The sequence below is a fragment of the Pipra filicauda genome, unplaced genomic scaffold (genome assembly GCF_003945595.2).
Source record: "Pipra filicauda isolate LSUMZ 115617 unplaced genomic scaffold, ASM394559v2 scaffold68_size4259465_pilon, whole genome shotgun sequence".
In the NCBI taxonomy this organism is placed as follows: domain Eukaryota; kingdom Metazoa; phylum Chordata; class Aves; order Passeriformes; family Pipridae; genus Pipra; species Pipra filicauda.
In genome coordinates this window covers 1,357,947-1,369,668 of record NW_024104853.1, presented here as the reverse complement: position 1 = coordinate 1,369,668, position 11,722 = coordinate 1,357,947, and the positions used below count along the sequence as shown (strand labels likewise).

Below are 11,722 nucleotides of genomic sequence, written 5' to 3'. Positions count from 1 at the left end.
CCGGGAAGCCCCGTCTCACACGGCTCCAGGGAGGATGCCGTGGGCTGCCCTGGCCCCGCAGTCCCACTCCTACCCCGGGGATCCCCTCGCCCTCCCAAGGAGATGAGCCCGGCTGCGGGGGCTGCACGGGGATCCCTCCGGGAGGGGCCGCGGGGCCGGCTCGTGGCGGCGAGGCGGGCGTGCCCCGAGGCGGTTCCCGGGGAGCCACCGCCCCTTCCCGCGCCCCGCTCCCCCGGCGGCTCACCTCGGGCTCTCCGCCGGGAGGGACGGTGGCGCCCTCCCTCCCGTCCCCTCCCCTCCGCTCCCCTCCCGGCTGGCGGGAAGGCGGCAGGGCGGGCGACGGCGGGCGGAGGGGAGGCGGGCGGCCGGGCTCCGGCGGAGGGCAGCTTCCTCCGGGGCTCGGCGGCGTCCGGCCGCGGGGCGGGCGCAGCCGGGTGCGCGGGCGGCTCCCGCGGGCCGGGCGGCGGTGCTGGGGAAGGGAGTGGGTTTTGTTTTTTTTTTTTGGGGGGGGGGCGGGCGAGGTGGTGGAAGAATAGGGGCTGTCGCCTCCGCCTCCTACTCAGCGGCAGCCGGGGCAGCCGGATCGCGGCGGCGGCGGCTGCTGCTGCTGCGCGGAGGGACCGCGGAGCGGAGGGATGTGGGGCTTTGGGGGAGGCAGGATCTTCGGGATCTTCTCCGCTCCCGTCCTTGTGGCCGTGGTCTGCTGCGCCCAGAGGTAGGAGTCAGCGTGCCCCGGCGGCGGTGCGGGATGCGTTTCTCCAGGGGAACAAGCTGATGCGCTCCCCCCGCCTTCCACCCCCCGCCCCGCTCTCGCCGTCACCCCTGGCCCTCCGCACCCCGTCCTCTGCCTCGCCCGCCCGACACCCCCGTCTCTCTCTCCCCACAGTGTGAACGATCCCGGCAACATGTCCTTCGTGAAAGAAACTGTGGATAAATTGTTGAAAGGCTACGACATCCGCCTCCGGCCGGATTTCGGAGGTGAGTCGCCCTGCCCGGGCTTGCGGCCCGGAGACAACCCCCCCCCCCCACCGCTGTCCCCGGCGCTGCCGCCGCTCCCGCACGGCGGGGCCCGGTCCCGCGCCCCCGCTGCCGCGGCACCTCTCGCCGCCGGGTAAAGGTTTCGTCTGCTCGCAGGTCCACCCGTCTGCGTGGGGATGAACATCGACATCGCCAGCATCGACATGGTTTCCGAAGTCAACATGGTGAGTAGCGGTGGAGCCCGGCCGGGGCCAGGGCTGTCGCCCGGCGGGTCACGGCTACCCGTTCCCCGTCCCTCCCTTCGCATGAAGTCGCTGGTGCCTCGGCGGGCGGCGGCGGGGCTGCGCGGGTCACCGAATGCTGCCCTCTTCCCTTGAAAACTTTATTTCCCTGGAGACGCGCTTTCCCCTTTCCCCCCTTTTCCTCTCTCTCTGCTGGCGGCTGCCTCCGCGAGTGTGCCGGGCCGCCGGTTTCCCCCAACCTTCCTCCTCCTCCCCCTCAGCCCCCCGGGCGGCCGGAGCTTGCTGGGGCTCTGCCGGCACCTGCCGCGGCCTGGCAGCCCGCGGGATGCGGAGCGGAGTGGGGCGAGCCGGCGGCCGACGGGGTTTTCGGGGCCGGAGGGCTGCGGCTGGAGGCATCTCCCCGCGGGTCAGGGGAAGAAAACAGCCCAGCTTGTCGGTGGGTAAACTCTGACATGTGCAAGTGCTTTAAGGATAGCTGAGCACCCAGAGCCGGCGCGGTTGTGTATGGACTTCGGAAGAATTGCAGTCTTGCCTCGGAAAGTGGTGCTGTGCGGGTCTGTCGGGTTCACCGATGAACAGGGAGGTCTTTAGGGCATTTCTGCGGTTTGGTCGTCCTGTCTGTATAGTTTGGTGATTCGGGGTTAGGAGCTACAATTTCTATTTCTTGTCCTAATCCTAAATCTGAGTTGCGTTTTCCATGTTCCTGAGCAAATTACTAGTCGCTGTCTCAGTTTTTTTCTTGTATTCTTCCTTTTGCAAACCTGATGTAGAAAGACCAGCCTACTCTGCAATGCTATAGTTACATTTATGGTGTTAAACATAATAATTACACGTTTGGGAGCTGTGCTCTCTTGTAGTAAATATGACACACTACACTACACCTCCTTCAATGCACTGTTGTAGTGTTACAAGCTGGCATAGCTTGGCTTTATACATGATCTGTGTATTTTCATTAATCCTGACCTTTCTTTCACCCTCTTTACCTGAAATTCTGAGGAACTTTTGCTCTACTTCTCATCTTTTAAAAAATTATTTTTAAAAGAGGGTACAGTTGCCTGTTTGCAGTTGAAAGTGTCACCAGCGCCAGCATTTCTACTCATTCAGGAGGGAAAAGTGAGATAGTTCTTACTTCTAAGAGTTTGTTTTAGGCTTTCTGCAGATTCAGGCAACTTCAGAGACATCTCGTGTATTCGACAGGCTTTTCTATACCTGTAAAATTGCTTCTCAAATAAAAAAATGGAAGCAGAATGAGAGCTTCTCATTGAAGAGTAATTAAAAAGTCTGACTTCACTATCCCCTCTGCCACCTTTCCCACCTTTGGCTATGCTCCAGACTTAGGGAAGCATTGCATGACTCATTAAATTAATATATAGCACTTTGTGTATGTAAAGCGCCACTTAGGCAATAAATATCATAGAAAGGCATACTGAGATTGGAAAGAAAATGAGGCGATGTATGCTGGTTTTTGTGCCCTTTTTTTTTCTTTTTTCCCCTAGCTGTGGGAAAGTTTGTTAGTTTTGAATAACAACTTGTCCAACCCACTGTAGCAGGGATACAAGAAAAAGTAAGTAATTGCACTGCTTGTTATGCTAGGCTGGGTAATTAGATCTTGAATGATACGGGAGCTCCTCAAGAGGATGGGTACCATCTCTTTCCCCCAGACAGGAGCCAGTGTACCAATTGCTTAAGTTTCTAGCTGCTGCACAAGTCGGTGTCCACTGTTGCCCATTAGTTCCCAGAACAGCTGAAGAGAAGTGTTTTTTCCTGTGTCCTCTCATGGGGCAATGCTAAGTCTGAAAAATATCAATACAGATCTTGCAACAGAAACAAATAATGTGTTTCTGAAGGGAGTTGCTAAAGTACTATTGTTATAAAAATTGTGCTAGTTTACTTTAGGAAAAATGAGGAGGAAGGGTTTCTGGTTGGTGAACACTATTGCAACCAGAATTTCATCTGAGCTTGTCTCGTTTCCCTGTGAAAGAACTCATCTTTGACCAAGCGCAGCTATATTCAAGTAGTGCCTGAGTTGATTACTTTCACTTATTTTAAGTTGCTTTATACCAGTCTGCAAAGATTCTCGAGTAAATATCAATGAATAGTGAATAAGAATGAACAGAAGGAGCTTTTCAAGATTACTCAAGCATATATTCTAAGTAGTAATTTGGAGGGGGAAAAAAGTCACAGTTTGAAGACCAGAAGCATAGCTGTTGAACTTCATGCTTGTTGCCAACTAAACTTCTAATATTTGACGTGCTGTTTCATTTAATTCCAAGCAGATATTGTGAGCATTGACCTTTAGCCTCATCAACTACTGAAACATCTTACGAGAATTTCTTTGTGTGAACTGTAGTGTGGACATGAATTCCTTTGATTTAAATCTAGACCTTGGTGTAACCTTTTATAAATTGGCTTGTTAAAATTCATCTCTGTATTAAAAATAAAATAACCAGAGATTGAACATTCTTCAATTTTATGTGCATAAATAAAATGTTATTACAGGAAGTTTTATTATGCTGCCTTCGAAGCAGCCAGTATTGTAGCTTTCAGTGATATGATGACAATTCTTTGTAAGAGGAATTACAGCTTGTATCATACTCTTTTCTATTCTTAATCAAACTGTAGATTTATATATAATATATTCCTCTATGAAGCTTCAGTAACTAGTTATTCATTTAGCTTTCCAGAATTTTAAAAATTTGTGTAGTTTTAGCCTTTCTGTTGAAAATTACTGAAAATTCTTTGCCCTCTACATCCAGGATACCTGTACTGTTTTTTAGAATAGACTTATTGAATCGCAAGTATCAGGGCTGCAGAGCATTAAGTTGTTTTACTGAAAAGTTGTAAATAAGCAGTTTCTACTGGTTCTCATAACACCTTGAAAGTATCGAGTAGGGTTATTGAAATCATTACTCTGCTACATTATTTACATCATACTGAAATTACTAAACATGTCTGATGTAAAAATCATATGCTTTGATATTTATACTTCGAGTTATTAATCCCCTCTTGCTACCATATATATAAATTTGCATGTAAAAAGTGCATTGCTCAGGGAAGGGCTACATCTGTTAATGACCTGCACATATGTGTATATGTATATCTCAGTATGTGCATTACTTCCCTGCTTTACCTGTACATGGTTTCCCATTATTATTTACCTATTTCAAAAATTATATCTGTAGTTGGATACTTAAGCACCTATCTATTTTTGTGCCCACCTCCAATAACTGCATTTAAAATAGTTGTAAATTGTACAGTAATATACATCTTCAAAGAAAATATTAATCAATAACAACAGATGTAATACTGAGAAAATACTGTAAGTCATCATACAAATAAAGAGTATGGAAGATTATCGTTGTCAGATTTCAATAATTTAGCTGTATAGTTTATAATTTTTCATGATTTGGGCTGATTGTGTTCTGTTCTTGCTATGTTTTAGATGTTTTACTTAGATTATGTGAATTGAAAAAGAAACAGTTATCATGCTTTTTACTATTCTGTCATCCTGTTTTCAATCAGATAGTGTCCACAATTTGCAATTTTTTTGTGGTCTGATTGTTGTTCAACATTTGATCTGTGAATCAAATGCATTAGTTCCAAGTATACAATTTTCAAGCACCCAAATACTTCCATATCTTAGGAAGTTAAATAATCAATGTATTGAATCTCCAAATAACCCCTCTTTAAAGTTATTATTATAGCTGGAAGACTAAGGTAGTGTGCTTTCATTTTACTATAATTTTAGAATGTTTATTAAAGTTTATAAAGTGGATGGAGAAAACAAAGGGATCAGTGCAAAAATGAACTTTCTCCTTAGAGATAGCATTTTGCATGTATGATCCCCTGTAAGAAAGGACACCTGTGCTACTGCCCTCTGAAGTGCAGTCTGCATTCTTTTTGTGTATGGAGAGGACTTCAGAGCTGTTCATCTAGGTTTCTCAAAGGCTCTAATTTTGATAAAATGAAACCAGCAGAACCCAGGAGACATCATCTGCTATATAGTCATGCTGCTGTTTTGAGAATACTGTACTCAGAAAATTAGTTTGACATAAAGTCAGACCATAAAATTGATGAGTTGCTGTTTCTGAAAAAGATGTAATCTGTTCTATGCTAACACTGAAAAAGACATAATCTGTTCTATGCTAACACCGTAACTTTTTTATTTTTATGTATGTGCCTTTTAAAACTGCAAGTATACATATGGACTTCATTGGGTGCCTGCTGATTTTCAAAGCAATTTTGACACCTTTCTGACAAACTGTTTTAGTTGCTGCTCTAAGGTCAACCGAAGTTACTACTCACTGAGACTAGGTAGTTTTTATTTTCCTTGGATAGTGATACACAAATAATTATTTTTAGCTGAATTAATTCATACTTCACCTGAAGTAGTGAGGGTGCAGAACCATCATGTATCTATTGATGAAATCTATCACATCTTACTTTAGATGTGTAAAAATTTTAATGGATTTGGTTGATGTAAATTGAGGTGTATACAATTAGATGTCTGAGTGCGAGCTGGATTGCTAAACTCTACAGCTGCAGTTAATGGAGATCCAGAACAAAATGGGGATGCTTGTGCAAAGGTGTCTACTGTCATTTCGGTTTCACGGTATCATACTTGCCCTCCGGTTTCCGGTCCAGGTTGATGCAGATCTCTTGCAAGTCCTCTGCCATGTCAGTGTGTCTGCATGCTAGAGAAGACACCAGTTCCTGAAATTTAAACAACTGAGTCTTATTCTTGTCAATACAGGTGATGGAGTCCGGAGAGCTACTGAGCTTAAAATGTAGAAGACACTTTAGTAGTGCTTCTTAGATATTTTAAGTGCCTCAAAGTATCTTGTTCGGATTCCAGCTGTCTCTCTGGAAGGTTAAGGACTCACATGGTTCATGTTCTATGTCTGCCAGTCATATGCAGGGGTCCTGCATAATCCAGGCATCCAAAATGGCACCAGACATCCTTGCTTAGGTAAGTGAATTGTTCCCTAGATGCATAGGCTTATCCTTCAGGGTCCCTCTGGAATCAGAAGGAGATAGTCATTATTTTGTAATTTTTATCTTAGATGTCTATGTGGTTGTTACTTTTAAGATGGAAAGATTAATCTTTTTGGGGGGTGCGCCTGTTTCCTGAATAGCTATGGAGAGAGCCAAGGCAACTCGTTTAGTTTTTTGAGTGACTGCAGCTAGGCACAGTGAAATGTAACCTGTGTTTCCTGTCGTAAATGTATCTTCTATTTCCTGCCATAAACAGATACTTTCTAAATACTTTGCAAACAGAATCTAGAAGTTACCTCATGCAGGAAATCATAACCGAGTTGTGACATACTTTGCTTTGAAGATTCAGATGCAGAAATTAAAGGAGTTGTACTAATAAAATGGTTCCATAATCACGTTGCAAGCAGGTTTTCTAGCTAGAAGAAGATTCATATCTGCAGTGCTTATAACTAGTTCACAAACCACATGAGTATAAAATAGAATATGTAACTTTATATTCTGATTTTGCTTTTATATGTATTTAGGGACAATAGAAGATCATACTGTGGCAGATAGACCACGTACATAATTTTGTGTATGTGTGTATATGTATATGTATATACACACACACGTATGTTTTTGATAGATAATACAGGAAAAAAAAAAGGAAGAAGAAAGAAATAGTGCCCAAGCAGGGAAGCATCTCCTGAGACCAGCATAACCCTGCAAAGAGTGCTGTTGCTGTGCTGGGGATGAGCCAGCACCCATCCTCTAGGAGACAGCAGCAACGGGCACTTATCCTGGAGGGCAGTCTATCTTAGCAGTTTACCTGCTCTCTGGTTGCCAGCTGGTCACAGGAGCATCCATCCTCTGCCTTGTCCCCATCTTGTTTTTCTTCCTCAGGACAGTACCCATGAACTCCCCCAGCCTGCCTCACTGTCTTTCCATCCCTGTCATGTTTCATAGTTCCTACTGACAGAGAGAGAGAAATGCTTGTAGCAGATGGTGTGATAGGAGAACGACTCCTATTAGGCCAAGGGAATTGATGACAGGCTTCTGCTTATCTGCAGTGGAAAGCAACTACTCTGAAGGGGAAGGAATACCTGCTTATGCAGAGACAGGGAGGTAGACAGGGAGGTAGTTAATGTTGCTGGGAGGTGGAAATAGACTATTTAAAAGCCAGCTCCAGCTGCCAAGGTTGAATCATCTGGACTTGGATGATGAAATAGATACAATCTATGATGATATCAATCTGAAATAATTGCAAACATTTCAGGGGACAAAAAGAGATTCAAAGTTATGTTTAAAAATTAGAGGAATGGCCCTGAATAAAGAAGAAGCAAGCGCAAAGTGCTGCGTTTTATAAGGAAGGAAGAGCCCAGTATTTAAAATGATAAAGATTTGGTTAAGCAGCAGGACACTAAGAAAAGGATGTAGAGGTTTTACTCAACCAGATTCTGAAGCAAGTGAAAAAGTCACAAATGCAATATAATTGAAAAAAGATGCATCTGACTCTGGGGCACATAAGTAGAAGTGTCATTCACAAGACGCAGGGTTTTCTCTATCATTAGATAAGCCTAAGCAAGAATGCTGTGTCCGGTGTTTCTGCAATGACTTTCAGGGAGATGGAAACAAACAGAAGGTGTAAAGAGGGCAAGAAAATGTTTCTAATTAAAATAATTACAAAACAGGGCATATCCAGTGATGTTGAAGTAAATGGATTTGTTTAACACTGAAAAACAAGATAGAGAGGGCATAAATTTCCCAATATGTAGGACGCTGGTGGTGAGAGAAGGATGATCAGCTGCTGTTTAGAACCAGTTGAAGTAAGACCTGAAGAAATTAATTAATTGATTTCGGAATGGTTTTCATCTAGCTATGTTTTTGGTAGCATCTCCTTTGTTGCAGGTTTTTAAGAAGAGATCTGATAAATAACTCTTCCCAATGGTGTTGCTTTTGCATTTGGAGACGCTGGGCTAACTAATGCTCTGAGATCTTCTCCAGCACCGTATTTCTGTGAATCTCTGCTCTGATTTAATTATTATTTCTGTCAGTGCTCACAAGCACTTCTTGATGTGGTTTCAGATGCCCCAGCTGGTGTCATGCTGATGCCACAGAAGATGAGAAGTTTCCCATCCGTCATTTGTATAAATGCCAGTGTCAGAAGTATATGCCTTGCTATCTGAGGCATCATTAGTTATCAACATTGTGTATGAATCCTCATTGTGTTCTCAGTACCTTTGCATTGATTGGAATAAATGTCACATGTATGTCCTTTCAAATATCCTGGTCTTAAAAGAGTTGTAAACTACAAGGTCAGGACTTCTGTGCATGTAACCATGAGAAGATTTTTGCTTCTGCTGAAAGACTTTCATCATGCCTAGATAATGAAGAAGTACACTATTTTAAGTTAACAGGAGTGGAAAATTCACAGAAACTTTATGGATTTATACTTACTATATGCCTAGCAATTTTTTTCCATTCCCTTGAAGACAGAAGAAAAGAGAAAAAGAGTGATATTTATATGAAGCTTTTTATTCAGGCACTATATTCTTATTCAGATAATTTAATGTCTGTAGTCATACAGAAAGATTAGCAATTTGATAAAGGTAGGCAATGTCATGCTTGGCAGAAGAGAACGTGCAAACACAGAAACATCCATGATACATGTAGACTTGAGGTCCACAGAGCCAAGTATCCTGACTCTGCTACTGCCTGGTAGTGGATGCTTAGGGAAGAAAACAATGAACAGGTGTTAATACTTCTCTAAGTATAGTTTTGCAGTCTCCAGTAATTTGTCACTTGAGACTTCCTAAGTCTCAAGGCTCTCAGAGAGAGTACTCTTCTTTAGGTGTCATTAGGGCATTGGGATGATTTAGAAACAATACGCTTTTCTCCATAGTTCCCCTTTTAATAAAGATATGATTATATAAAGAATTTAAACTTGGGTAGTATCAAGCGCAGTCCATCAATACTGAAGGATAATAAAAACTTCCAGTGAAAGAGGTTGAGCAGTATTTAGCTACGATTAGGGTTTTAGCTTATCCAGGACAAACTTTATTTTTCTCCCCTGTGACACAGAATCATAAAAAATAGCTGGAAGAAGAATAATTTCAAAGCGACAGTTCATTTAATATTTGTAATTGAATGTCATAGTTCCTCATAACTACAGATACTGCAAGGAAAAAATCCCCAAGTCTGGGTATGTCTAATTCATTATTCACTGTTACAGATTTGAACCAGTAATTTTGGGAAAATAATTTGTTCTCTCAGCAGTTAGGAGCTGGTTACAGGTCGCTGTGATAATGTAACCTGCAATATGAATGTAATATTGCACACAGCAGAGAGGGAAGGTAAAACAGCTGTGCTGGGAGGTCTGCAGTTACACTGGATAATTGGCAGTTCAATAGCAGTTAATGACTTTTTTCTTTATACTAATATGAATGTTGAATTTTTATTAGTGCATGGCTATGTCTCCATGGCACAATACAGCACTCTGCAGAGATGCCAGAGGTAGCTCTGGTGCAGCTAGTAGAGTTTCTGGAAGCTGTGAAGTTATGTCAATACAGAGCTCTGTACAGGATGGTTGTACCAGTGGGAGTTAGGTCATTGAATACAACTTCTTTCTCAAGCTTAAAATAGGTTATCTGGTGTATGACCAACCTCCAGCCAGAGCTGATCACCAGAGTGCCCTTTAACAGAGAGAAGCACTTCCATAAGACAGTACTTTTTGTTCTAAATCAGGTATATTAAGACTGGCCCTCCAGAAGTGCCTGTCTGGAGGTACTAATAGCATAATGGGATGGAGAAGACAATGGGAGGAATTGACTGCCTTAGGAGAGATAGAATCACAGAATCATAGAATCTGCTGGGTTGGAAAGGACCTGTGAGATCATCAAGTCCAACCCTTGATCCACTACCACCATGGTTACTAGATGCTCAATTTTCAGTTAATGTTGGGATGAATTCTACTGTTGTTCCTTCTTCACCTGCCTTTTCGAAGGTAAGTGGAAGACAGCCCTGAACTGCTGGTACACAGTTGAGCTTTAGAAGAACTGAACCCAGTAGGTTATTGCATTGCATGTAAATTCTTTATACAGTTTGAACTGCAGAGTGTTTTGTAGGTAGACTTTGTGTGAGTCCTGAATCAAAATACATGTAGGACAGAGAAGATAACCTTTAAAAGCAAGCTCAAATCCATGTGGTTAAAAATAGCTGGTCCCTTGCTCTTTTAATTGAGATATAAGATAGCCCCACTGTCTTATTCTACTAGCCCTTTATCCCTAAAGTTAGTTGAAAGGAAGAGCTTCTTTACCATAACTATGTCCTGTTCATATGAGGGATATTTTAAGGTCTCCCTTTCAGGTGGTTACTTATTCATTAGCACGTGAGCACATTGCTTATTTACAGTATCAGATGTTGAGCTGTAATCCAGTTGTAGTGGGATGACCCTGGCTGGACACCAGGTACTCTCTAGAGCCGTTCTCTCACTCCCCTCTGCAACTGGACAGAGGAGAGAAAAAAAAAAACAGCGAAGGATTCATGAGTTGAGATAAGAGCTGGGAAAGGTCACTTACTGATCACCATCATGGGCAAAACAGACTCAAAGTAGGGATATTAATTGAATTTATTACTAACAGGGTCAGAGCAAAAGAATGAGAAGTAAAATAATTTTTAAAACACCTTCCCCCCACCCCTCCTTTCTTCCATGTTCTCCCTCCTTCCTGCCCATCAGTGCAGGGGGACGGGAAATGGGGGTTATGGTCAGTTGTTTCTGCTGCTGCTCAGGGAGAGGAGTCCTTCCCCTACTCCTGAGGGGTTCATCCCACGGGAGACAGTCCTTGGTGGACCTCTCCATCAAGGAGAGGTCCATCCCACAGGCAACAGTTCTTCCCAAACTGCTGTCCTGTGGGTCATTTCTCCATGGGGTGCAGTCCTTCATGAATGAGCTGTTCTGGCATGGGTCCCCCACAGGGGCCACAAGTCCTACCCAGGAAAAGCCTGCTCCAGTGTGGGCTCCTTTCTTCATGGGCTGCATGTCCCTGGCAGGACCTTGCTCCATCCTGGGCCTCCCCCTGGGTCACAGCCTCCTTCATGCATCCACTTGCTCCAGCATGGGCTCCTCCATGGGCTGCAGGTGGGTCTCTGCACCCCGATGGTCCTCCATGGGCTGCAGGGGCACAGCTGCTCCACCATGGTCTGCACCAGGGGCTGCAGGGGCCTCAGCTCTGGAGTCTGGAGCACCTCCTGCCTCCTTCTGCACTGACCTTGGTGTCTACATTGTTGTTCCCATCTTCTCACTCTGCTCTTCCGCGACTGGAATTTTCATCTCACAACAACCTTCTGTTCTTAAATATGCTGTCACGGAGGTGTTACTACCACTCTTGATTGGCTCAGCCTTGGCCAGCAGCAGGAAGCCTGTCCTGGAGCCGGCTGGCATTGGCTCCATGAGACAGGGGAAGCTTCTGGCAGCTTCTAACAGAAGCCACCTCTGTAGCCACCCTGCTACCAAAACCCAGCCACAGAAA

General features: G+C 44.3%; 1 protein-coding gene across 3 annotated transcripts; it reads left to right on the top strand.

Annotated features, from left to right (window-relative positions):
• The first annotated feature begins 533 nt into the window (after nt 1-533).
• On the top strand, nt 534-8,436 carry LOC113998100 (gamma-aminobutyric acid receptor subunit beta-3-like). 3 transcript variants are annotated; one of them, XR_005566290.1, is made up of 5 exons: nt 534-715; nt 887-978; nt 1,135-1,202; nt 5,974-6,189; nt 8,280-8,436. XR_005566290.1 is itself a non-coding variant. In XM_039388843.1 (5 exons), the coding sequence occupies exons 1-4, from the start codon at nt 636-638 to the stop codon at nt 6,187-6,189; spliced, it is 354 nt and encodes a 117-aa protein (XP_039244777.1). In that variant the 5' UTR covers nt 534-635; the 3' UTR covers nt 8,280-8,434. The 3 variants fall into 3 exon arrangements, 2 of the variants coding, with proteins under 2 accessions (XP_039244777.1, XP_027596276.1); XM_039388843.1 differs by having other exon boundaries at nt 6,076-6,189; nt 8,280-8,434; XM_027740475.2 differs by lacking the exons at nt 5,974-6,189; nt 8,280-8,436 and adding an exon at nt 1,481-4,575.
• Nucleotides 8,437-11,722: the final 3,286 nt, after the last annotated feature.